At 41.1% G+C, this 24,999-nt stretch overlaps 1 protein-coding gene across 1 annotated transcript in view; it reads left to right on the top strand.

Moving 5' to 3' along the window:
- Positions 1-24,999, top strand: part of LOC110124645 (potassium channel subfamily T member 2-like) — a 129,309-nt gene that overhangs the window by 42,949 nt on the left and 61,361 nt on the right. The window contains 1 exon segment of the mRNA XM_070463091.1: positions 15,581-15,692. Coding sequence (XP_070319192.1) covers positions 15,581-15,692 — 112 coding nt within the window.

Raw genomic sequence — 24,999 nt, 5'->3', positions numbered from 1 at the left:
ACCTGTGGTCTGCAACATGCCAGGTTCATCTGTCCCCCACTATTTCCAGGAGTTTGCTCAGATTCAGGTTCACTGAGGCAGTGATGCTATCTAACCACCTCATCCTCTGCTGCCCCTTTCTCTTCTTGCCCTCAATCTTGCCCAGCATCAGAATCTTTTCCAATGAGTCAACTGTTTGTATCAGGTGGCCAAAGTATTGGAGCTTCAGCTTCAATATGAGTCCTTCCAATGACAACCCACTCCAGTACTCTTGCCTGGAAAATCCCATGGACGGAGGAGCCTGGTGGGCTGCAGTCCATGGGGTCGCGAAGAGTCGGACACAACTGAGTGACTTCACTTTCACTTTCCACTTTCATGCATTGGAGAAGGAAATGGCAACCCACTCCAGTGTTCCTGCCTGGAGAATCCCAGGGATGGGGGAGTCTGATGGGCTGCCGTCTATGGGGTTGCACAGAGTCGGACACGACTGAAGCGACTTAGCAGCACCAGCAATGAATATTCATGATCTATTTCCTAAAGGATTGACTGGGTTGATCTCCTTGCAGTCCAAGGGACTCAGAGGAGTCTCCTCCAGCACCACAATTTGAAAACATCAATTCTTTGGCACTCAGCCTTCTTGATGGTCCAACTCTCACATCCTTACGTGACTACAGGAAAAACCATAAAAGTTATTAAAGAAGACAATTTAATACAATTTAATACAAACAAATGTTAACACTTCACAAAGTGGGCAATCTCCATTCCCAAGGGTCCAGAGAACTGCAAAATGGGATGCTGTGCTGTGCTTAGTCATCAGTCATGTCTGACTCTTTGTGACCTCATGGACTGTAGCCCACCAGGCTCTTCTGTCCATGGGATTCTTCAGGCAAGAATATTGGAGTGGGTCACTATTTCCTACTCCAGGGGATCTTCCTGACCCAGGGATTGAACCAACATCTCCTGCATTGCAGGCAGATTCTTTACCTGTTGAGCCATGGGATGGGAGGAAGTAAGCTTTTATAGCTTAAAGAATAAGAAACAGGGAATAAAAACAAATAGAGAATGAATAAAGAAACAGTTACAGAGCCCAGAGTTGGCTTGGCATTGGGGGATTGACTGACTTGATGTAATCTATTTCTGGTTGAGTGGGACATTTACAAGGACAGGAATGTGATCTAAGTTTTGGTTTGTGGAAATGGCACCGGGACAGGAGCCATTCCATCTTGGACCTAGAGTTTATTTCAGCAATAATATCTCTAAAATATCTCAGCCAGTCCTTGCATTTTAATGACCATCATTCATTTCCTCAAAGAAGAGCCAGTTCTAATCAATTTATTAGTAAGGTGCACAGTGTTGACATAAATATAGCTAATAGAAGCCATTTCAACTCTAGGATGTACACTCTCTGATGAAAATAAATAAATAAACAAAAAACAAAAACTAAGCCATGCCGGCGGGTGAAGCTAAATGCTAGCTGCACCTGGAGTTTATCTTAAACCTGACTCTGAACCTATCACACTGTTTATGCTGAAGTATTTTAACATGAGGGATAGCCTAAGAGTCATTCAGCTGATATTGATGGAGCTTGGGATTTAAATGGGAGGAGTTCCAAAGTCTAACATCAACTTCACTTGAATCTAGGTAGTCTGAATGTATCCAAACTCTTGCATCATCCTGACAAGCAAGGCTGTTGAAAGGACTGAGATGATTACTGAGAAGTACGTAATAGGCAGATAGTAATTGGCAGTTTCTACTTATTAGTAGAATGTGTCTTTTAACACAAGAATGTGTCTTTTAAGCAAACTTGAATTGCTGTTTCTAAAATACTGTGGCCACCAAAATGTGTAAGCAGACATCATGGTTAGTTTATTAATTAGAAAATTGGGACAATAATTTAGATGCATTATTTCTTTGGCTTATTTGTTTCTAGAAGACAATCAAATCTTGTGATCTCCTTAGTATCTGGATGTTTTATATGAATAAAGATTACTGTATGCTGTTACTTTATATAGGGTGATGCTACATTTTATGTTAGCATTTCTGTGTAGCAGTTTGAGCCATGACATTTTAACTTGATTATCTTGGCATTCTGTTTGGATGGGAGGCCTTTTGAGTTTTACATTTTTTGCTTTTAAAACTGTGAAGGAATATGTTAGAAAAATCTCCAATCTGTGCTTATATGAGAGATAAAAACAGGATAGAATTCAAGTATGAAATGAAAGTTAAGAGTGCTCTAGCCCACAACTTACTAATATAGCTGATATGACCCATCTGGAATAAGGCTGAATTTGTTATTCAGAAGCTCAGATTGATCACTTGAGCTTCTACCCACCCAGTTTACTAGGACACACAGCTTTACTGACCAGGGCTGTCTTCTCCCTGGATTGTCTGAGGACCCTCCAGAGTTAGTCCCCAAAGACCAAAGGCAAGCAAGAGAGTCTCCTTAATTAATTGGCAGTGTTTGTGTGTGTGGGTAGGGAGTGGAAGAGGATTTAGGGTGTTCTGAGGGTTCGGGGAGAATTCCCTTTCACCTGGAGTTGCATCTGAAGCATAGCTTTGTGACTGAACACTGGACGGCACAGCTTAATGGACCTCCATCCAGTGTGACAGCTACCTGTTTGCTGTTTGGGCCCCAAAATGCCCACCCAGGAAGTGATTCGTCTTTAGCATGTAAAATCTAGAGCAAAGTACGCAGAGTGTTAACACTCAAACACTTAGGTAGAGCCCCTGAGGCGTGTGCTAGGATGGCTGGACCAAGGGGAACCTCCAGACTCAGCCTTGCTCTGTGCCAGCACGCGGTGTCTCTGCAGAAGGGCCTGAGCGGGCCCTTACCCAGAGGCATGCCTGTCTCCTGGGGAGTCTCCCTTTGTGGGCTCTTAGGAGCTCCACAGAGCAGCAAACTTCCTGTGGATGAACTCTAGTCCAGAGGTTGCCAGCTCCCCTCCACTGCTTTGCTCGGAAGAGACTGCTGGAATCCCTAGCAGCTGGCCCTCCTGCTCCCCTAAAGGCCATTTCAGAGCACAGAAGACATTAGCAGATAAGGTCTTTATCAAGGTCTCATTGTTATTTAGTTTCTCAGTCATTTTCCAACTCTTGAAATCCTTGGACTGCAGCCCACCAGGCTCCTCCATCCATAGGATTTCCAAGGCAAGAATACTAGAGTGGGTTGCCATTTCCTTCTCAAGGGGATCTTCCCAACCCGGGAATTGAATCCGTGTCTCCTGTGTCTCTTGCATTGACCCACGCCACCAGGGAAGCCCCCTTTGTCAACTTAGATCCTGTTAAAATTCCTCTTCCACCTGCCTAAGCACCTTTCCTTACACATCTCAGAGAAGCACTCAGGTGAGTCTTCCAGGCACAAAGATCCCTTAAAAGTTTCCAAACTGAAAGAAAAGCAGGTCCTCACTTTTAAATTTAAATTTATTTTGCTGAGGTTTTACCTAACAAGACACTTTTTATATTTGGGAAATGTTGAATGTTTTCATATTTTTATGAACAAGTGCTAGTACCTAAATTCAACTTAAATAGGCACATTGAAATGTGCCTTGAATAAAAAACAACCATTTCAAATGCCAAAGACATTTTGAAGTGGCAAGTTTTGCTCCACTTTACAAGGAAAATATTAAGCAAGTCATTTAAAGATTTAGCTAGACGGATTATAAGTTTGGCAACTAATGAAAGCAAATAGAAGAATCATGCGATCCAGTCCAGTGGGTGAAGGAATGCCTCCCTGAGGAATTGGTATTCAGTCTTCAACTAGAAGGGCATCCCAGGAGGCACAGTGGTAAAGAATCCGCCTTCAATGCAGGAGACGCAGGTTCCTGGGTCAGGAGGATCCCCTCGAGGAGGGAATGGCAACCCACTCCAGTTTTCTTGCCTAGAGAATCCGGTGGACAGAGGAGCCTGGTGGGCTACAATCCACGGGGTCACAAAGAGTCAGACTCAGCTGGGTAACTTGGGCACACACGCACTTTTACTAGGAGACTGTGTTCGTAGAGATGAGCAGAGAATTCCACAAGAGGGCAGCAAATACCAAGCCTCCGGGAACCGAGCAGCACTTGGCGCAGAGCCAGGGGAAAGTCCAACCTAGGCTGGCTGGAAATCAGAAGCCAGACTTCTCATGGCTTTGAAGAGCCCTTTAATGAGCTGAGCTTTATTTTAGGAATAATAGGAAATTATTGAAAGATACAGGATTTAGAATTTTTTTTGCCAATTAATTTTGCTGTACAGTAGAAACTAACACAAAATTGTAAAGCAGTGTTAAAATTAATTAAAAATAAATAAATAAAATATTATTTTAGCCTCAAGGTGAAGAATGGTTTGAGGAAGAGTGAGAGCAAGTGACAGCCAACCAGTTAGAAGGTGTTTGAACTGACAGGACTATAGGAGGAAAAATGCCATGTTAAAAGTAAAAATTAAAAGGCAATGTTATTTCTAGCTTGGCACTAGTAATTATAGTCTTACTGAAGAAATGACACCCATAGGCACTTGGGAAATGATGTAATTCAAGAATGCTGATACCGAATATGTGTCAATGCAAGAGTAATTCCTTTATATAGTGCAAAAAACTTTAATATTTTCTTTGGTTTACATGGGTTAAATTTTTCTATATAAGAGATATCTGATGTTTACTATATAGTCATTTAACAACCAGCTCAGACTCAGATCTAAAATGTTTTAAAAGTGTTTGTGAAAAATTAAAATATTTTCATATTTCTTTTAGTGCCAATATTCAGTTAAAGTCTAAAACTGGTGTCTCTTGCATTTACATGTGTCTATATATCTTACATAGTAATATATACCCTTTGTGATTTAAAACATCAATCCCAGTCACCACAGATCAAATTGAATAGAGTGACATACTAGCTTAGTAATATTTTATTAAATATTAGAAATATTTTCCAGATTTTTATGTTCTTATGTTTGATTGTTTTGCTTCAATATATAATGCAACTAGTCTCAGAGTTCTTCCAGCTTGTGAAATAGAGTGTATGGTATGGTTTTCATCTTTGTGTTGGTTAGCATACCTGAGCATTTCAGAATTACTTATTAAATGAATTAATTCAGGCAGGTAACTAGTCCATAGATATTTTACATGATTATAGTTACATCACTGAGTAAATTCAAATAGCCACATCAAAATATGCCTTGAATAAAAGATAACTTCAAATGCCAAAGGCATTTTGGGGTAGCCAGTTTTGCTCCACCATACAAAGAAAGTATTAAACAAGTCGTTTTAAAATGTAACTAGATAATTAACTAGAGAAGTAATTGTAAGTTTTAGAACAAAGTACATTATTTTCAGTTATTATGTTGCTTTATGGTGATCCTAGTACCTAGGAAAAAGAAAATTGTTGTTGTTCAGTCACTGAGCCATATCTGACTCTTTACGACCCCATGAACTCAGCACACCAGGCTTCCCTGTCCTTCACTATCTATCTCACAGAGTTTATTCAAACTCATGTCCATTGAGTTGGTGACGCTATCCAGCAATCTCATCCTCTGTCACTCCCTTCTCTTCCTGCCCTTAATCTTCCCCAGCATCATGGTCTTTTCCAGTGAGTTGGCTGTTATATGCATCAGGTGGCCAAAGTATTGGAGCTTCAGTTTCAGTATCAGTCCTTCCAGTGAATATTCAGGGTTGATTTCCTTTAGGATTGACTGGTTTGATCTCCTTGCAGTCCAGGGGACTCTCAAGAGTCTTCTCCAGCACCATAATTCAAAAGCATCAATTCTTTGGCACTTTGGCACAGCCTTCTTGATGGTCCAACTCTCATATCTTTACATGACTACTGGAAAAAACAGCTTTGATTATACATACTTTGTCTGGAAACTGATGTCCCTGTTTTTTAATATGCTATCCAGGTTTGTCATAGCTTTTCTTCCAAGGAGCAAGTGGTTTATGATTTTATGGCTGCAGTCAGAATCCACAGTGATTTTGGAACCCAAGATGGTAAAATCTGCCACTTTTTCTATTTTTTCCCCATCTATTGCCTTGATGTGATAGGACTAGATGCCATGATCTTAACTTTTTGAATGTTGAATTTAAAGGCAGCTTTTTCACTCTCCTCTTTCACCTTCATTAAGAGTTCCTCTTCACTTTCTGCCATTAGAGTGGTATCATCTACATATCTGAGGCTGTTGATATTTCTCCTGGCAATCTTGATTCCAGCTTGTGATTCATCCAGCTGGGCATTTTCCATGATGTACTCTGCATCAGTTCAGTTCAGTCCAGTCGCTCAGTCTTGTCTGACTGTTTGCAGCTCCATGGACTGCAGCACGCTGGGCCCATCACCCACTCCAGGAGTTTACTCAAACTCATGTCCATTGAATCGGTGATGCCATCCAACCACCTCATCCTCTGTCATCCCCTTCTCCTCCCACCTTCAATCTTCCCAGCATCAGGGTCTTTTCAGATGAGTCAGTTCTTCCCATCAGGTGGCCAAATTACTGGAGTTTCAGCTTCAGCTTTCCTGAAGCTTTTCAGCTTTCAGCTTTCCAGTCCTTCCAATGAATATTCAGGCTGATTTCCTTTCGGATGGACTGGTTGGATCTCCATGCAGTCCAAGGGAGTCTCAGGAGCCTTCTCCAACAGCACAGTTCAAAAGAATCAATTCTTCACTGCTCAGCTTTCTTTATAGTCCAACTCTCACATCCATACATGACTACTGGAAAAATCACAGCTTTGACTAGACGGACCTTTGTTGGCAAAGTAATGTCTCTGTTTTTTAATAAGCTCTTTAGGTTGGTCATAACTTTTCTTCCAAGGAGCAAGCGTCTTTTAATTTCATGGCTGCAGTCACCATCTGCAGTGATTTTGGAGCCCCCCAAAAAAGTCTGTCACTGTTTCCATTGTTTCCCCATCTATTTGCCATGAAGTAATGGGACCGGATGCCATGATCTTAGTTTTCTGAATGCTGAGTTTTAAGCCTATTTTTCGCTCTCCTCTTTCTCTGGATAGAAGTTAAATAAGTAACGTGACAATGTACAACCTTGATATACCCCTTTCCAAATTTGAAACTGTCTGTTGTTCCATGTCTGGTTCTAACTGTTGCTTCTTGACCTGCTTACAGGACCTGTAAGGACCTGCTTACCTTCTCAGAGGAAGGTAAAGTGGTCTGGTATTTCCATCTCTTGAAGAATTTTCCACTGTTTGTTGTGATCCACACACTGGCTCAGATGTTAAAGAATTCCTGCAATGCGGGAGACCTGGGTTTGATCCATGGGTTAGGAAGATCCCTTGGAGAAGGAACAGTATTCCTTCTAACCTCTCAGTATTCTTGCCTGGAGAATTCCATGGAAGAGGAGCCTAGCAGGCTACAGTCCAAGGGTTCCAAGGAGGTGACATGACTGAGCCACTTACATGTAGGACTTCTCCATAACTCAGACAGTAAAGAATCTGCCTGTAATGCAGGAGAACTGGGTTTGATCCCTGAGTTGGGAAAATTCCCTAATGAAGGGAATGCAACCCACTCCAGTATTCTTGCTTGGAGAATCCCATGGACAGAGGTGGCTAATGGGCTACAGTCCCCAGGGTGGCAAAGAATCAGACATGATTGAGTGACTAACACTACACTTCTACACACAGTCAAAGGCTTTAGAGTAGTCAGTAAGGCAAAAGCAGATGTTTTTTCTGGAATTCCCTTGCTTTCCCTATGATCCAAGGAAGGTTGGCAATTTGATCTGGTTTCTCTCTCTCTTCTAAATCCAGCTTGTACATCTGGAATTTCTCGGTTCACATTCTGCTGAAGCCAAGCTGTAAGGATTTTGAGCATTACCTTGCTACCATGTGAAATGAGTGCAGTTATATGGTGATTTGAGCATTCTTTGGCATTGCCCTTCTTTGGGACTGGAATGAAAACTGACCTTTTCCAGTCCTGTGGCCACTGCTGAGTTTTTCAAATTTGCTGTCATATTGAGTGCAGCACTTTAGTAGCATCATCTTTTAGGATTTGAAATAGCTCAGCTGGAATTCCATTACCTCCACTAGCTTTGTTCATAGTAGTGCTTCCTATAGCCTGCTTCACTTCACATTCCAGGATGTCTGGGTCTAGGTGAGTGATCACACCATCATGGTTATCTGGGTCATTAAGACCCTTTTAGTACAGTTCTTTTATATATTCTTGCCACCTCTTCTTAATCTGTTCTGCTTCTGCTAGGTCCTTGCCATTTCTGTCCTTTATTGTCCCCATCTTTGCATGAAATATTCCCTCAGTACCTCCAATTTTCTTGGAAAGATCTCTAGTTTTCCCCATTTTATGGATTTCCTGTATTTTTTTGCCTTATTCACTTATGGCTTTATTACCTCTCCTTGTTATTCTGTGAATCTCTGCATTCAGATGGGTATAGCTTTCCTCTCCTCCTTTTCCTTTCACTTCTCATCTTATGTCATTTTATTTCTAAAATATTATATATTCAAAATATACTTAAGTCATGTTAAGGTTCAGAAACATGTGTACAGTGTCAGTATTTTAAAGGTATATAATTAAATCTCTTAAGCAATCAAATTTGTAAATATGATGTATTATAATTCAATACAGTTAATATTTTATGGATTTGAAGGACACTGCAATAAAATATTTCATTATTTAAGTGTTATTAGTTCTAAGTTTTCACTAGGTGGCAGACTAGATAATTCACTCAGTTTTTCAGTTTAAAGTAACATAAACGGAGTAGGTTCAATTATTTAGAACAGAAATGACACATCACATAAATTTTGTTGTCCTATCTAATTTCAATTCTAGAAGTCACTTAAACACAGTGACTGGGTCACTGAAATATTTTATCACTGTCTCTTAACAAAGCCTCACATATATCTGTCTACATATATATATATGGACAGAGGAGCCTGGTGGGCTACAGTCCATAGGATTGTAAAGAGTCAGACATAGCACACTGTACGTACATATTTGATGTATTTTGTTAGAAAAGGATTATAAAGAAAAAAATTCAAGTATTCAAAAATTTTTCTAAAATTCAAAAATAACATGTGAAAGAAAAAGTCATATTTCTCAGAGAAAATAAAAATTTCTAAAATATGAGATGCATTCTTTACTTGTTGAGAGTTTTGTTTCCTCAGAAATTCCTTCCCTGACCATGCATCTCAGCACCTTCCAAGATGTTCCTATTTAATTTGTGGACCACAGATTTCAGTCAGCCACTTTTAGCATCCTTAGAAAAATATATACATTCATATAATTTATGAACTTTTTGCAGTTTTTTTTCTGTTACATCGTAAAGTCTAAACCAAAGGCAGGGATTTCACATTATACTTTTTTTTTTTTTAACCTCTTGGAAACCAAAGTTTTCCAATAGCAAATACTTGATATTTACTAAATTAGATACTAAATATTGTCCTCAGTAAATTGAAACCACAGTAATGAAATTATGATCTAATAACTACTATTGAGGGGTAGATACAGAAGTAGAGATTACAAAAGTTTAAATTAGAAACGCTGACATGTTGTTAGATATTCTTAATAATACTCCTTTTTATTTGTGTCATCTGAATTTCCTTTCCTACCCACCTATCTATTTATTGAAAGTAGCGGTAATCATAGTAGATCTCCATCTGGCAGGTGGTGATCCCCACATTAGGCAGAGCTGTGCAGGGCTGGTGCCTGGCAGAGAGAGGAGTCTGATCAGGGGCCCTGCTAGACAGTCATGGGCCCGCCCCGTATGGCTGAGCTCACCCCAAGGCCTGGCTCAACCAGCACAAACCCAGAGATACTGAGAAGGCAGAGTCAGGAGTGAGCTATAGGTCCCCATCTCCTCCCAGGGAATAGGAGGTGCAGACAGAAACACAGAAGAAGGAGGTCTCCACCTGATGTTCTGGAGATTGCATGAGTTAATGCACAGAAAGCTCTAAGAATAATGCCCTTTAAATTTTATGTGTTATTGAGTTTTGGACATTTTAACTTCCAAAAGAGTTTTTAAAAAACTGAACAAAGAGGAAAACCTTAGGTCAGTTAATTTTCCTTTTCAGAAGCTCATATCATGGATATGCCATTTATTCTCTAAATGAGATTTCTGCTTTGTCTGCACTGCCCATTTTGCTACTATTATGTATTCATTTTAGTTTCTGCTGTGTCAGATTATTGAATATTGTCTGTGACAGGCCATAACATGGAAAATATCTTTAGTGACATGGTTGTTTTAAAATATTTCTTAAATGAAGACTTTTGAAACTTCCAGATGGTATGAGATTTGTCAGTTGGTGGCATTTCCTAGGCTTACCAGATAGAGTGGTACCAGCCCAAAAGTCAATTGATATTTTTTGCCATCAGGCCAGTCTTCTAATTTCTCAGGTTTCCCTGGTGGCTCAGATGGTAAAGAATCTGTCTACAATGCAGGAGACCCAGGTTCAATCCCTGGGTCAGGAAGATCCCCAGAGAAGAGAATAGCACCCTACTCCAGTATTCTTGCCTGAAGAATTCCATGGCCAGAGGAGCCTGGTGGGCTGCAGTTCATGTGGTCACAAAGAGCCAGACATGACTGAGTGACTTTCACTTCCTAACTCACCCTTCTAATTTTTCAGAAGTGTCTGAAAAAATGAACTTTTTATCAAATGTATGCACGTTGGTGACTTTTGAGGGAGAAGAATAGAGCTTCTAAAAGAAAGTCATGTGGAATACAGATTATACAGTGTTTCCTCCAAAAACTGTGTGTGCATGCATGCTCAGTGGTGTCCGATTCTTCGCAACCCCATGGATTGTGGCCTACCAGGTTCCTCTGTCCATGGGATTCTCCAGGCAAGAATACTGGAGCGAATTGCCATCTCCTACTCCAGGGGATCTCCTTGACCTAGGGATCGAACCCATGTCTCTTGCACTGGCAAGTGGATTCTTTACTGCTGCACCACCCGGGAAACCCCATACTTAATTTATCTGAACAAAATTTTTTCCAACCCAGTTTAATAATATTTGCTCTCAAAAGGGAGATGAGGCCATGAAATTCTGGTTATATTGCTTCTCACAAAGTGTAGATCTCATCAAACACCTAATGATACCATAATTTTTAAATGTTTTGATTAGGTAAGCATCAGTACTGTTACAGCAATGTAACTGTCAGGCGAGTGCATGCTCCTTGGTTCTGTCTCATCACAACAAAGATTTGGAGCAACGGACATTAAAACCCTTGGCTATGGAAATACAAAAAACCTCGAATAGCCAAAGTAATCCTGAGAAAGAAGAATGGAACTGGAGGAATCAATCTGCCTGACTTCAGACTCTACTACAAAGCCACAGTCATCAAGACAGTATGGTACTGGCACAAAGACAGAAATATAGATCAATGGAACAGAATAGAAAGCCCAGAGATAAATCCACGAACCTATGGTCACCTTATCTTCAACAAAGGAGGCAAGGATATACAATGGAAAAAAGATAACCTCTTTAACAAGTGGTGCTGGGAAAACTGGTCAACCACCTGTAAAAGAATGAAACTAGAACACTTTCTAACACCATACACAAAAATAAACTCCAAATGGATTAAAGATCTAAATGTAAGACCAGAAACTATCAAACTCCTAGAGGAGAACATAGGCAAAACACTCTCCGACATAAATCACAGCAGGATCCTCTATGACCCACATCCCAGAATTTCAGAAATAAAAGCAAAAATAAACAAATGGGACTTAATGAAACTTAAAAGCTTTTGCACAACAAAGGAAACTATCAGCAAGGTGAAAAGACAGCCCTCAGATTGGGAGAAAATAATAGCAAATGAAGCAACAGACAAAGGATTAATCTCAAAAATATACAAGCAACTCCTCCAGCTCAACTCCAGAAAAATAAATGACCCAAGCAAAAAATGGGCCAAAGAACTCAACAGACATTTCTCCAAGGAGGACATACAGATGGCTAACAAACACATGAAAAGATGCTCAACATCACTCATTATCAGAGAAATGCAAATCAAAACCACAATGAGGTACCATTATACGCCAGTCAGGATGGCTGCTATCCAATAAGTCTACAAGCAACAAATTCTGGAGAGGGTGTGGAGAAAAGGGAACCCTCTTACACTGTTGGTGGGAATGCAAACTAGTACAGCCACTATGGAAAACAGTGTGGAGATTTCTTAAAAAGCTGGAAATAGAACTGCCATATGACCCAGCAATCCCACTTCTGGGCATACACACCAAGGAAACCAGATCTGAAAGAGACACGTGCACCCCAATGTTCATCGCAGCACTGTTTATAATAGCCAGGACATGGAAGCAACCCAGATGCCCATCAGCAGACGAATGGATGAGGAAGCTGTGGTACATATACACCATGGAATATTACTCAGCCATTAAAAAGAATTCATTTGAATCAGTTCTAATGAGATGGATGAAACTGGAGCCCATTATACAGAGCGAAGTAAGCCAGAAAGATAAAGACCATTACAGTATTCTAACACATATATATGGACTTTAGAAATATGGTAATGATAACCCTATATGCAAAACAGAAAAAGAGACTAAGTTGTGTAGAACAGACTTGTGGACTCTGGGAGAAGGCGAGGGTGGGATGTTTCAAGAGAACAGCATTGAAACATGTATATTATCTAGGGTGAAACAGATAACCAGCCCAGGTTGGGTACATGAGGCAAGTGCTAGGGCCTGGTGCACTGGGAAGACCCAGAGGGATTGGGTGGAGAGGGAGGTGGGAGGGGGGACTGGGATGGGGAATACATGTAAATCCATGGCTAATTCATTTCAATGTATAACAAAAACTACTGTAATGATGTAAAGTAATTAGCCTCCAACTAATAAAAAAAAAAAAAAAAAGACACCTAACCAAGAGGAGTGGAGCTAGATAGAGCCTGAATGGAAAGAAGGATCGGGGTGTGGGTTGGTTTGAAAGAACTAGAATTGGATCCTTGAGATGCGGTTGTTGTTTAGTCTGTAAGTCATGTTCAACTCTTTGTGAACCCCATGGACTGTTGCTCGCCAGACTCCTCTGTCCATGGGATTTCCCAGGCAAGAAAGACTATTGGTGGGTTGTCATTTCCTTCTCCAGGGCATCTTCCCGCCTCAGGGATCAAACCCATGTCTCCTGAATTGGCAGGTGGATTCTTTATTACTGAACCACCAGGGAAGCCCTTGAGATCGGATGGTCTGTGTTTTATTTTGCATTTTGCTATACTCTTTCTTTTTGTGAACATTTGCAAGCTGCAGCCTTTCTCAACTGCATCTGAAGGTGAATTAATTTGGAGTGCTAGCAGGCTCAGGAAATTCTTGGGAAGCACCAGCAGCCAGAGATGTCCTAGATAAGGGGGCAAGGCCCTCAAAGGTGTCATCACTTTTGGACCAGGACAACTGTTTCGCATTTGAAAAAACAAATGAAAGAGATTCTGGTGAAAAGCTATGGCTTCCTTCTCCACTCCTTTCCACCCACAATCCTATTTCCCAGAAACAAGATTTTTAAATTGTTTCTGTTTTTGGTTCTTTGGATAAATCCAAACATATAATAATGTGCTTGTGCTCTTTTTTTAAAAAATTTATCTACATAACACATTTGTTGACTCCTCAGTATGAAAGTTGAACATTTAACTTAACAACATAACTCCATTCCCCACCCCCACCCCACCCCCGTTACAACAACAAAAAAAAAGAAAAAAAAAACAAAAACCCTTGGCGCCTCACAGCTCTTGGGTCTTGGACAGACCGTGTTATAGCTCTCAGGTCTCAAACAGACCGTGTTATAGCTCTTAGACAAATCAGTGTTACAGCTCCATGTTACAGCTCTATTTTATTTAGAAAATAGCAGGAGAATCCATCCCTGAGGCATGAGGTCATGCTGACCCAAAGGTGCGAACCAGCGTGGGGAGAGAGAGAGACCCCCGGCCCTTTGTCTCCTCTTTTTATATGTTTTTTCTCCCCCCTGGGCCTGCCCTATGTAAACTGGGCTAGCCAGGAGAATTGTTTGTTCTACCTGAGGTCCTCACTCCAGTCCTTGACCTTCCTTTGTTCTATGGACCTTCCTTTGTTCTATTTTCGTGGGCTTTTCCCTTCCTTATCTTTTAGCCACCACCATTCTGGACTCCTGTTTCCTATTCTAACTACCTAACATAACCAAGATGGCATATACTTTTCACAGATAACTCTGAAATTAAGCATTTTTAAGAGTTGTTTAGATCTTAAATGAGAGGATGATTAAGCCCAGTGGAAACTGACTTCAGGGCCCCTTGGGAAAATCCCAGCAAACCTGCAGGGAGCCCTCTCACTCCCAGAAGGAGGGAGACTTTCATTCTGGCAAAGCATCCATCACTTTTATGGAGTTAGATCTGAGGAGAGGGGTGATCTCATGGTCCTGGTGAAGGTCAGTTCCTCTCTAAGACATCAGATCAAGTTCTCAGGCGCATGTGAGTAACAGTGCCCTCCCTCCTGGACCCAGCAGATAATGACAGTAAGATCAACTTTCCTGGTGATCCAATGGTTAAGACTTCACCTCCCCCCCCCCAAAAAAAGACTTCACCTTCCAATGCACGGGATGTAGGTTCCATCCCTGGTCAGGGAGGTAGGATGCCACATGCTTCATGGCCAAAAGGCCAAAATGTAAATATTGCAACAAATTCAATAACAACTTTAAAAATGGACCACATAAAAAATAATCTTTAAAAAATAAAAGGTCAGCTGGAGATGACTTGTTTCTGAGCTACTAACCAGATGTTTTTATCCTGCATATTTCAATCAGTTCTAGAGCCTGAGGTCTAGGCAAGGGTGCAGCTACCAGCAGGAATTTTTTAAGTGGCCTTAAAAAGTGAAGTTGCTCAGTCGTGTCTGACTCTTTGTGACCCCATGGACTGTAGCCTGCCAGGCTTCTCCATCTATGGAATTTTCCAGGCAAGAGTACTGGAGTGGGTTGCCATTTCCTTTTCCAGGGGATCTTCCTGACCCAGGGATTGAACCCGGGTCTCCCACATTGCAGGCAGACGCTTTACCGTCTGAACCACCAGGGAAGCCCCCATAGTTAAGTGGCCTTAACTAAGTTTAAACGCATATTGTATGGAGAACAAAACTGATTATCACTTGAAGCGGCTGCTATAGGGAATCTCAAAATATGTGACCCAGGAGAGCTACCAGTGATGTAGAGACATCAACTAAAGATCAGATCACCAACCACAGCAACAGTAAGGTGGTTGCTGTGGTTTTATCTTGCCCCATTTTTCTGGGGGGAAAAATCAAGTATGTGTGTGTGTGTGTCTGTGTGTCTGTGTGTCTGTGTGTGTGTGTGTGTGTAGAACTCACATTATGGACAATAAGTTCATTGTGGGAAATTTTTGCCAATCACATATTCATCTTATAAATTTATATTTCATTATTTTCCCATGAGGTAACTTCTTCAATCAGCTTTATGAGTAGCAAGAAAATGCCTATTAGAAATCAAGTGACTGAATTTAGTTTTGTTACAGTGCTAAATATTGGTTAAAATATTCTTTGGAAAATAGCAATGCGTTTCTCTTCCACAAAACAGTTTATGTGGCATGACTTGCTCTTGCAACTGCATGTAGTTTAATGCCTGCAGCTAGGAATCACTCACTCCTAAACCTGTTGTTATAAAAGCACCATTTTGGATTGTTAGTGTAATGCAAATATTTCTTTGAAATGTAGGTTGTTTTCCAGTCTCAGTATTATCACAGAGCTCACCCACCCAGCCAACATGAGATTCATGCAGTTCAGAGCCAAAGACTGTTACTCTCTTGCTCTTTCAAAGCTGGAAAAGGTAAGTCACCTCATGATCAAGTAAGTTGCATTTAACTGTTTGGATTGAAAGACTAATTTGGGAAATTTTTTACATGTAGAAAGAAATGTCATGAAATATTAAAAATAAAAATGCTATTTTGAATTCTTATATGGGGGCTAAAATCTTAATTTATAAGATTTTTAAAGTGTATATTGATGGATTTGAACCATTGATATCACAAGTGAACATAATGGAAATATCTCATTCTGGCATCATTGATCACAAATTGAAAGCATGATTTATGAAAGAATTAAATGCACCTGGAAGATACACACACACACACACACACACACACACACACACATTATGTCTATTATTGATAATATCATTAGTGCTATGTCAAGATATCTATATTTGTAGTTTTCAAAAATCCTTTAAATCTTAGAAAACCCATGGGGTTTGTTGAAAGTCAGTCCCCAAATGAGATAATCTGAGATACAATCTGAGACAAAGTCAAGTTTATTGCTTAGGTAAGTAAGGGAACCCTGAATACTCATTGGAAGACTGATACTGAAGCTGAAGCTCCAATATTTTGCCCACTTGATGCGAACAGCTGACTCATTGGAAAAGACCCTGATGCTGGGAAAGATTGAAGGCAGCAGAAGAGGGCAACAGAGGATGAGATGGCATCAGAGGATGAGAGGTTGGATAGCACCACTGATCCAATGAACATAAACTTGGGCAAACTCTGGGAGATAGTAGGGAACAGGGAAGTCTGGTGTGCTGCAGTCCATGGGATTGCAAAGAATTGGACATGACTTGGAGACTGAACAACAAAGTAAGGGAACTGTCACCTCAGGAGAGTTGTTTTTGTTTTGTTTATAAATATTTATTAAAATTGAAAGTTGTTTGCTCTTCTGTCCTATGAGCATCCATCCAGCTGCCTATCAACTGCTAAGATGCATGGCTGCTGTCATAAATGACCTTGAAATTTGTCAGGATAACCGATCATCTGCCTTTACTTAAAACCCCTTGAAACTTGCCTTGTGGTCAGCACCTCTCTTCACACTGTTATGTAAAAGGTGTCCAAAATTTGTGCCCTGAGTGAGCCATCCATGGGTAAAAACGTATGTGCTGTGTGCTAAGTTGCTTCATCATGTCTGACTCTTTGTGACCCTATGGACTCTAGCCCACCAGGCTCCTCTGTTCATGGGATTCTCCAGACAAGAATACTGGAGTGGGTTGCCATGCTTTCCTCCAGGGGATCTTCCTGACCCAGGGATGGAACCCCAACTCTTACATCTCTTGCATTGGCAGGCCAGTTCTTTATCACTAGTGCCACTTGGGAAGTCCCCAAAAACCTATACCTGTGATCAAATAAACACTGGCCCTGACATGTCAAAGACTCAAAATCCACCTGAGAAGAGTGGTTTTAAAATAGCCAAAGATGGATTTTCTCAGCACAAATCTAAATATGCCTGAAATCAGAGAGAGCTAATTAAGACTCAAGAGAGCCTTATAGTGAGGGAAGGAAGGTCAAAGTTTATCAAGAACTGACACTTTATCAAATGAGGCTCTTCAGGTGGATTAGGATTGTGAGGATATGAAAATAATGATAAGGGAGACAGTGGTGTTATTGCACAGTCATGTTATGGGGATGGAAAGGCACGGTTTTCATCCTCAGTGTCCAGGCTGCCTGTTGAGATAAATGGATTTTGCATTCAATGTGTACTTAACACTAGCATGCTGGGAGAATCTTATGTAAGAGAAAAAACAAGATCCGGTCTTACACATGTGAAAATGTGTCAAATCTATGCCATCTTCATTGTTTGTAATAACATAAGGTAGAGAGAAGGATGACTTATTTATTTATTTTGGTTAGTTTTTTCTTTCACTTTATTTCAATTCCCTGTTATGCCAGGCACTGTCTTGATCCCTGGGTGACATATAGTTGAGTGAGGGGGTCTTCTGGGCTCTTGTCTGGTGATTTCTATCTTCATTGCTGGTCACATACATTATGTTAGTAGAGTCTTAGCACTGCTTCTTTATAAGCACAGTTACACTGCTATTAGAGACTGCTTCCATATGAGGAAACTGAGTTTAAGACAGACTAAATCACTTTTTTTTTTTCAAATCAGATAGCTATCAATGTTGTTGAACCCAATCGGCGAGCTGGAAGCACAGTGTGGCCAAAGGACCAGAAAGGTCGGAGTTTAGAGTGGAGAAAGTTTTACTGCAGGGCCATGCAGGAGAAGGGAGAGGCTCCTGCCCTAAAGACCTGAACTCTCTGATGGTTTTCTAGGAAGATTTTTTATAGGCAGAATTGGGAGGGGGACTGCAGGCTGTGCAACTCTCCTCTGATTCGTTGGAGGCTGTGTTCAGGAGTCTCAATGATCAGCTTTCCGGTTCCAACCAGTCTGGAGTCCAGGAGCTTTGGCTAAGTCTGAAGTTGCTGTCCTCTACTAAAGTGGGGGCCTTAGTTCCTATGAAACTCAGAGATGTGGATCAGATTGTATGCACATCCCCCAAGGAGGAGCCCAGACCCGAACCCATAACTGTACTATCCTTTCCTTTCCTTTCTTTATTTAAGTATAGTTGATATACAGTATGGTGATTCATATTTTTTAAAGTTTATACAAACTAGTGAATATGAAAAAAAAGAACACTAACAGATATGCAGAAGAAACTAGTGGCTGCCAGTGGGGCAAGGAAGGAGGGAGGGGCAATCTACAGGGGATTAAGAGGTAGAAACTGTTAGACATAAATAAGCTATAAGGATATATTGTGTAACATGGGAAAGACAGCCAATACTTTATAGTAACTATAAATGGATCACTTGTTTCTTTCTGCATTACCTGACTCCCCTAGTTAGTAACTGAATCTGCCCTTTGGAAATGGGGGCAGGTCTAGGAAACTGAAAAAAAAAAAGGCAGGGCTGCTCAGTTTCATCTAGTTGGTGCACAAGAGAAACATAAAGCCTTTCATGTTCAGAAACTGTTCCTTGTGTCATACATGGCCTCAACACCAAGGGTAGAAATCAGAGCTGAATGGCTCAGCATCCACAGACAAACCCAGGAGTAAGCAGCCAGTGGAATGGATGCTGTCCTGGTGTGGCACGGTCTCCTTCATGACATGTAAGGGAGGATCTCCCCATGATGAAGCAGACAGGTTCTGCAGTCAGATCACCCGTGGCTCTACTGCTGTCTAGGAATGGAACCTGAATAAAACATTGACACCTTCATAGCCCTTGGCAGTTGCTCTGGAAAATACTGATGATAGCCAAGTGATAGGGTCATTGCAAAGACCACATCACACAATCTAGTCACAGTATTTAGCCCAGCTTGGGCATATAATCAGTGCTCAAATAGTCTCAGAAGCATAATTATAAATTAGTATTGTTGGCATCATCACTAATAAATATTCTATTGTTTTTGTGTTTGGTCACTAAGTCATGTCCAAATCTTTGCAAACCCCATAGACTGCAACACACCACACTTCCCTGTCCTTCACTATCTCCTGGAGTGTGCTCAAGCTCATGTCCATTGAATCGGTGATGCCATCCAACCATCTCATCCTCTGTCATCTTCTCCTTCTACCCTCAATCTTTCCCAGCATCAGGATCTTTTCTATGTGTATTTAATTTTATACCAGTTCAGTTGATACAGTAAGGTTATAATTGTGGAAGTTATATTCAATATTGGTTAATCTGTGTGTCTACACTGTTGTGTGTCAATTGTGTTAGGGGAAAAGAATAACAAGATGAAATTTTGACCTGTGTTGGGGAATTAATTAAAAAGAAAAACTTTCCTCCAATCTAAAAGTCCTCTTCATTTATGTAGAAAAGTTTTGTTTGAATAAGCTTTAAATCAGATCATGTATAATATGCATTTCAGAAATCCACTAAAGAGATTACAAGGACAGAAAGACATCTCATCTGTTTAGGTAGCTGGGCAGATACATTTACATACTTGTTAATTGTCTTGATCCAAGGGGCAAATACATTTTCTTCTATCTTTGCAGAAACAAGAAGTTACAACTTGAAGCCTGGCATCTAGGCTAAACTCCCAAAGAGACAGACAGGGTACTTTATGTTCCCATTTCATAAAGATAGTTCCAAGGCCCTCAAGACATTCCTGGGATAAAAAACTGTCTGGAGGTTATTCATGTTTTCAAAGGTTTTGCATCTGTCTCTAAGAGACAAGGAAAGGATTTACAATTGCAAACTTTCTAAAAGAAAACTCTAGGAAAAAGAAAGGGAAGAAGACAGTTTTCTTTTTTGGCATTAGGGAATTCATTTATTTCTTGAGATTTATGTTTACCCTTGCATCTTCTTGGGGGCTTCCCTGGTGTCTCAGATGATAAAGAATCTGCCTGCAATGCAGGACACCTGGGTTCTCTCTCTGGTTTCAGAAGATACCCTGGAATGGGAAATGGCAATCCACTCCAGTATTCTTGCTTGAGACATCCCATACACAGAGGAGCCTGGTGAGCTGTGGGCCATGGGGTGTCCATGGAGTTGCAAAGAACAGACAGGACTGAGTTACTAACACTTTCACTTCACTTTCTTTCACTTGCATCTTCTAGATATTTTCCAAGAAGAATAAAAAATAACATATTACCAAATTATTAAGAATAGAGGTGTTAAGGGAAGTGGAATTGAAATCAATGTTATCAATGTTATAAAGCCATGGAAAATAAGTAAAAATTCAGTAACTGAATTTTAATTCAGTTACTCTCAGTTATATCTATTGAAATCAGATTGTCACATAGAAACATTTTAGGTTGCTTGCCTCATAGCTCAGTCGGTAAAGAATCTGCCTGCAGTGCAGGAGACCCGGGTTTGATTCCTGGGTCAGGAAGATCCCCTGGAGAAGGAAATGGCAACCCACTCCACTATTCTTGCCTGGAGAATCCCATGGACAGAGGAGTCTGGCAGGCTACAGTCCACGGGGATCGCAAGAGTCAGACATGACTTAGCTACTAAGCAACCACCACCACCATTATGGGTTGAATTGTGCCCCTCTGCCCCACCAAAAATGTGCTGGAGTCTTAGCCTCCACTACTGCGGAAGGTGAAATTCTCTGAAGACAGGATTTTACCGAGGTAAGGAAGATAAAGAAGGCCTTTAGGGCCTAACCCAGAATGATCGGCATCCTTATAAAAAGTGTAAATTCAGACCCAGGGACAGACACTTATAAAGGGAAGACAGACATCCACAAGCCAAGAGGAGAGGCCTGGAACAAATCCATCACTGAGTCCTCAGAAGGAACCAAAGCTGGAAATGCCTTCATTTCAAACTCTGAGCTTTCAGAACTGAGAGGCAACAAATTTCAGTTGTTATAGCCGCTCTGTTTATGATACTTCCTTATGGCAGAGCTGGCAATCTAACTCATGTGCCATCACTGATAATGCTAACTGTTCATTTCTAACTGGTGCTTTTTATCACTGAACTGTTTGGAGGAGGTCACCATTAACCCCACCATAGAGTCACCAGAATTTACACAGGACTGGGGAAACAGAATCTTGGAGGGCACAAACAAAACCTTGTGCACACCAGGAACCAGGAGAAAAGACCAGTGACCCCTCAAGGGACTGACCCAGACTTGCCTGTGAGTGTCCAGGAGTCTCCGGCAGAAGCGGTGGCCTGCTGCAGTGTCAGGGGCACAGAATGCAGCAGTGCCTGCATAGGACCTTTATCTTCATTGCCTCCACCATAGTTTGGCCTCAGGTCAAACAACAGGGAGGGAATACAGCCCCAAAATCAACAGAAAATTGGAATAAAGATTTACTGAGCATTGGAAGGACTGATTCTGAAGCTGAAACTCCAGTACTTTGGCCACCTCATGCAAAGAGTTGACTCATTGGAAAAGACCCTGATGCTGGGAGGGATTGGGGGCAGGAGGAGAAGGGGACGACAGAGGATGAGATGGCTGGATGGCATCACCGACTCGATGGACATGAGTTTGAGTAAACTCTGGGAGTTGGTGATGGACAGGGAGGCCTGGCGTGCTGTGATTCATGGGGTCGCAAGGAGTCAGACACGACTGAGCGACTGAACTGAACTGAACTGAGCATGGCCCTGCCCATCAGAACAAGACCCAGTTTCCCCCACAGTCAGTCTCTCCCATCAGGAAGCTTCCATAAGCCTCTTATCCTTATCTGTCAGAGGGCAGACAGAATGAAAACCACAATCACAGAAAACTAATCAAACTGATCACATGGACCACAGCCTTGTCTAACTCAATGAAACTATGAGCCATGCCATGTAGGGCCACCCAAGATGGACAGGTCATGGTGGAGAGTTCTGACAAAACATGGTCCACTGGAGAAGGGAATGGCAAACCACTTCAGTATTCTTGCCTTGAGAACCCCATGAACAGACTGGAAAGGCAAAAAGAGGACACTGAAAGATGAACTCCCGAGGTCTGCGGGTGCCCAATATGCTACTGGAGATGAGTGGAGAAATAGCTCCAGAAAGAATGAAGAGACGGAGCCAAAGCAAAAACAGCACCCAGCTGTGAATGTGACTGGTGATGGAAGTAAAGTCTGATGCTGTAAAGAGCAATATTACATAGGAACCTGGAATGTTAGGTCCATGAATCAAGGCAAATTGGAAGTGGTCAAACAGGAGACAGCAAGAGTGAACATCGACATTTTAGGAATCAGTGAACTAAAATGGACTGGAATGGGTGAATTTAACTCAAATGACCATTATATCTACTACTGTGGGCAAGAATTCCTTAGAAGAAATGGAGTAGCCATGATAGTCAAGAAAAGAGTCTGAAATGCAGTACTTGTATCTCAAAAACGGCAATCTCAAAAACGACAGAATGATCCCTGTTTGTTTCCAAGGCAAACCATTCAATATCACAGTAAACTAAGTCTATGCCCTGACAAGTAATGCTGAAGAAGCTGAAGCTGAACGGTTCTATGAAGACCTATAAGACCTTCTAGAACTAACACCCAGAAAAGATGTCCTTTTCGTTATAGAGGGCTGGAATGCAAAAGGAGGAAGTCAAGAAATACCTGGAGTAACAGTCAAATTTGGCCTCATAGTACAAAACAAAGGAGGTCAAAGGTTCATAGAGTTTTGCCAAGAGAATGGAGAACATACTGGTCATATCAAAGACTCTCTTCCAACAACAAAGAGAAGACTCCACACATGGACATCACCAGATGGTCAACACTGAAATCAGATTGGTTACATTCTTTGCAGCCAAAGATGGAAAAGCTCTATACAGTCAGAAAAATAAGACCAGGAGTTGACTGTGGCTCAGATCATGAACTCCTTATTGCCAAATTCAGACTTAAATTGAAGAAAGTAGGGAAAACCATTAGACCATTCAGATATGACCTAAATCAAATCCCTTACTATTATACAGTGGATGTGGCAAATAGATTCAAGGGATCAGATATGATAGACAGAGTGCCTGAAGAATTATGGATGGAGGTTCATGACATTGTTCAGGAGGCAGTGATTAAGACCATCCCCAAGGAAAAGAAAAGCAAATAGGCACAATTGTTGTCTGAGGAGGCCTTACAAATAGCTGAAAAAAAGAAGAGAAGCTAAAGGCAAAAAAGAAAAGGAAAGATATACCCATTTCAATGCAGAGTTCCAAAGAATAGCAGGGAGAGATAAGGAAGCCTTCCTCAGTGAGGAAGTAGAGGAAAGAATAGAATGGGAAACCCTAGAGATATCTTCAAGAAAATGAGACATACCAAGGGAATACTTCATGCAAAGATAGGCACAATAAATGACAGAAATGGTATGAACCTAACAAAAGCAGAAGATATTAAGAAGAGGTGGCAAGAATATACAGAAGAACTATACAAAAAAATCTTCATGACCCAGATAACCATGAAGGTGTGATCACTCACCTAGAGCCAGACATCCTGGAATGTAAAGTCAAGTGGGCCTTAGGAAGCATCACTACGAACAAAGGTAGTATGGCTGATGGAATTCCAGTTGAGCTATTTCAAATCCTAAAAGATGATGCTGTGAAAGTGCTACACTCAATATGCCAGCAAGTGTGGAAAACTCAGCAGTGGCCACAGGACTGAAAAAGATCAGTTTTCATTTCAATCATGCAAAGAATGTTCAAACTACCACACAATTGCACTCATCTCACATGCTAGCAAAGTAATGCTCAAAATTCAAGCCATGCTTCAACAGTACATGAACTGCAAACTTCCAGATGTTCAAGCTGGATTTTGAAAAGGCAGAGAAACCAGAGATCAAATTGTCAACATCCATTGGATCCTCGAAAAAGCAAGAGAGTTCCAGAAAAATATTGACTTCTGTTTTATTGACTATGCCAAAGCCTTTGACTGTGTGGGTTACAACAAACTGGAAAATTCTGAAAGAGGTGGGAATAGCAGACAATGTGACCCTGCTCCTCAGAAATCTGTGTGTAAGTCAAGAAGTAACAGTTAAAAGTGAACATGGAACAACAGACTGGTTCTAAATAGGGAAAGGCATATGTCAAGGCTGTATATTGTCACCCTGCTTATTTTACTTACATGTGAAAGGTTGTTGTTGAATGATAAGACGCTGGGATTCTTGGCCTCTGGAGGAGACGAATTCAATCTGGGGCCAGAGACGAGGCTGGATCGCTCAGAGCTTTTGTGTAATAAAGTTTTATTAAAGTATAAAGGAGATAGAGAAAGCTTCTGACATAGGCATCAGAAGGGGGCAGAAAGAGTACCCCCCTTCTAGTCTTTAGCTGTATGTTATATAGTCACTCACAGTCTGTTAATGAAAAGAAAGGAATGTCTTAAAATTTAGAATGGCACCAGATAATTCATCCCAGGCCATAAAACGATTGACTTGAATCTTGTAGAAGGGCAGATTACCAAACAAATAGTTTCATTTACATAGATTAGGGGAACAATATCTGAGTAAGTAGGTTGGGCCATTTGGCGGAACTTACAGAGTCTGGGGTAAATTAACATATCTTAAGACAAACATTTCCATAAGAAAAAAAAATGTATTGGTTAACTCAAGGTTTGAGAATAGTTAGCTTCAGGTGAAACCAGGTGTCATGGCAACACAGCATTTTAAGAGAAACCTCCTTTCAAATCTGTATAGAGAAGAAAAAAAGTATCGCTAGTTTGTTTCCTCCTGCCGCTTAAGAGAGAGAAAAATGTCTGGCACTTGCAGCCTATTTCCTCCATTTGGAGACCCCTGGCCTTCCTGCCTGTTACCCTCTCACATGCAGAGTACATCATGGGAAATGCTGGGCTAGATGAATCTCAAGCTTCAATCAAGACTGCCAGGAGAAATATCTATAACCTCTGATATGCAGGTGACACCACCCTTGTGGCAGAAAGCAAAGAAGAACTGAAG

Source organism: Odocoileus virginianus, unplaced genomic scaffold, assembly GCF_023699985.2.
Source record: "Odocoileus virginianus isolate 20LAN1187 ecotype Illinois unplaced genomic scaffold, Ovbor_1.2 Unplaced_Scaffold_26, whole genome shotgun sequence".
NCBI lineage: Eukaryota > Metazoa > Chordata > Mammalia > Artiodactyla > Cervidae > Odocoileus > Odocoileus virginianus.
The sequence above is the reverse complement of the archived record's forward strand: the minus strand, read 5'-3'. Positions and strand labels throughout refer to the sequence as shown.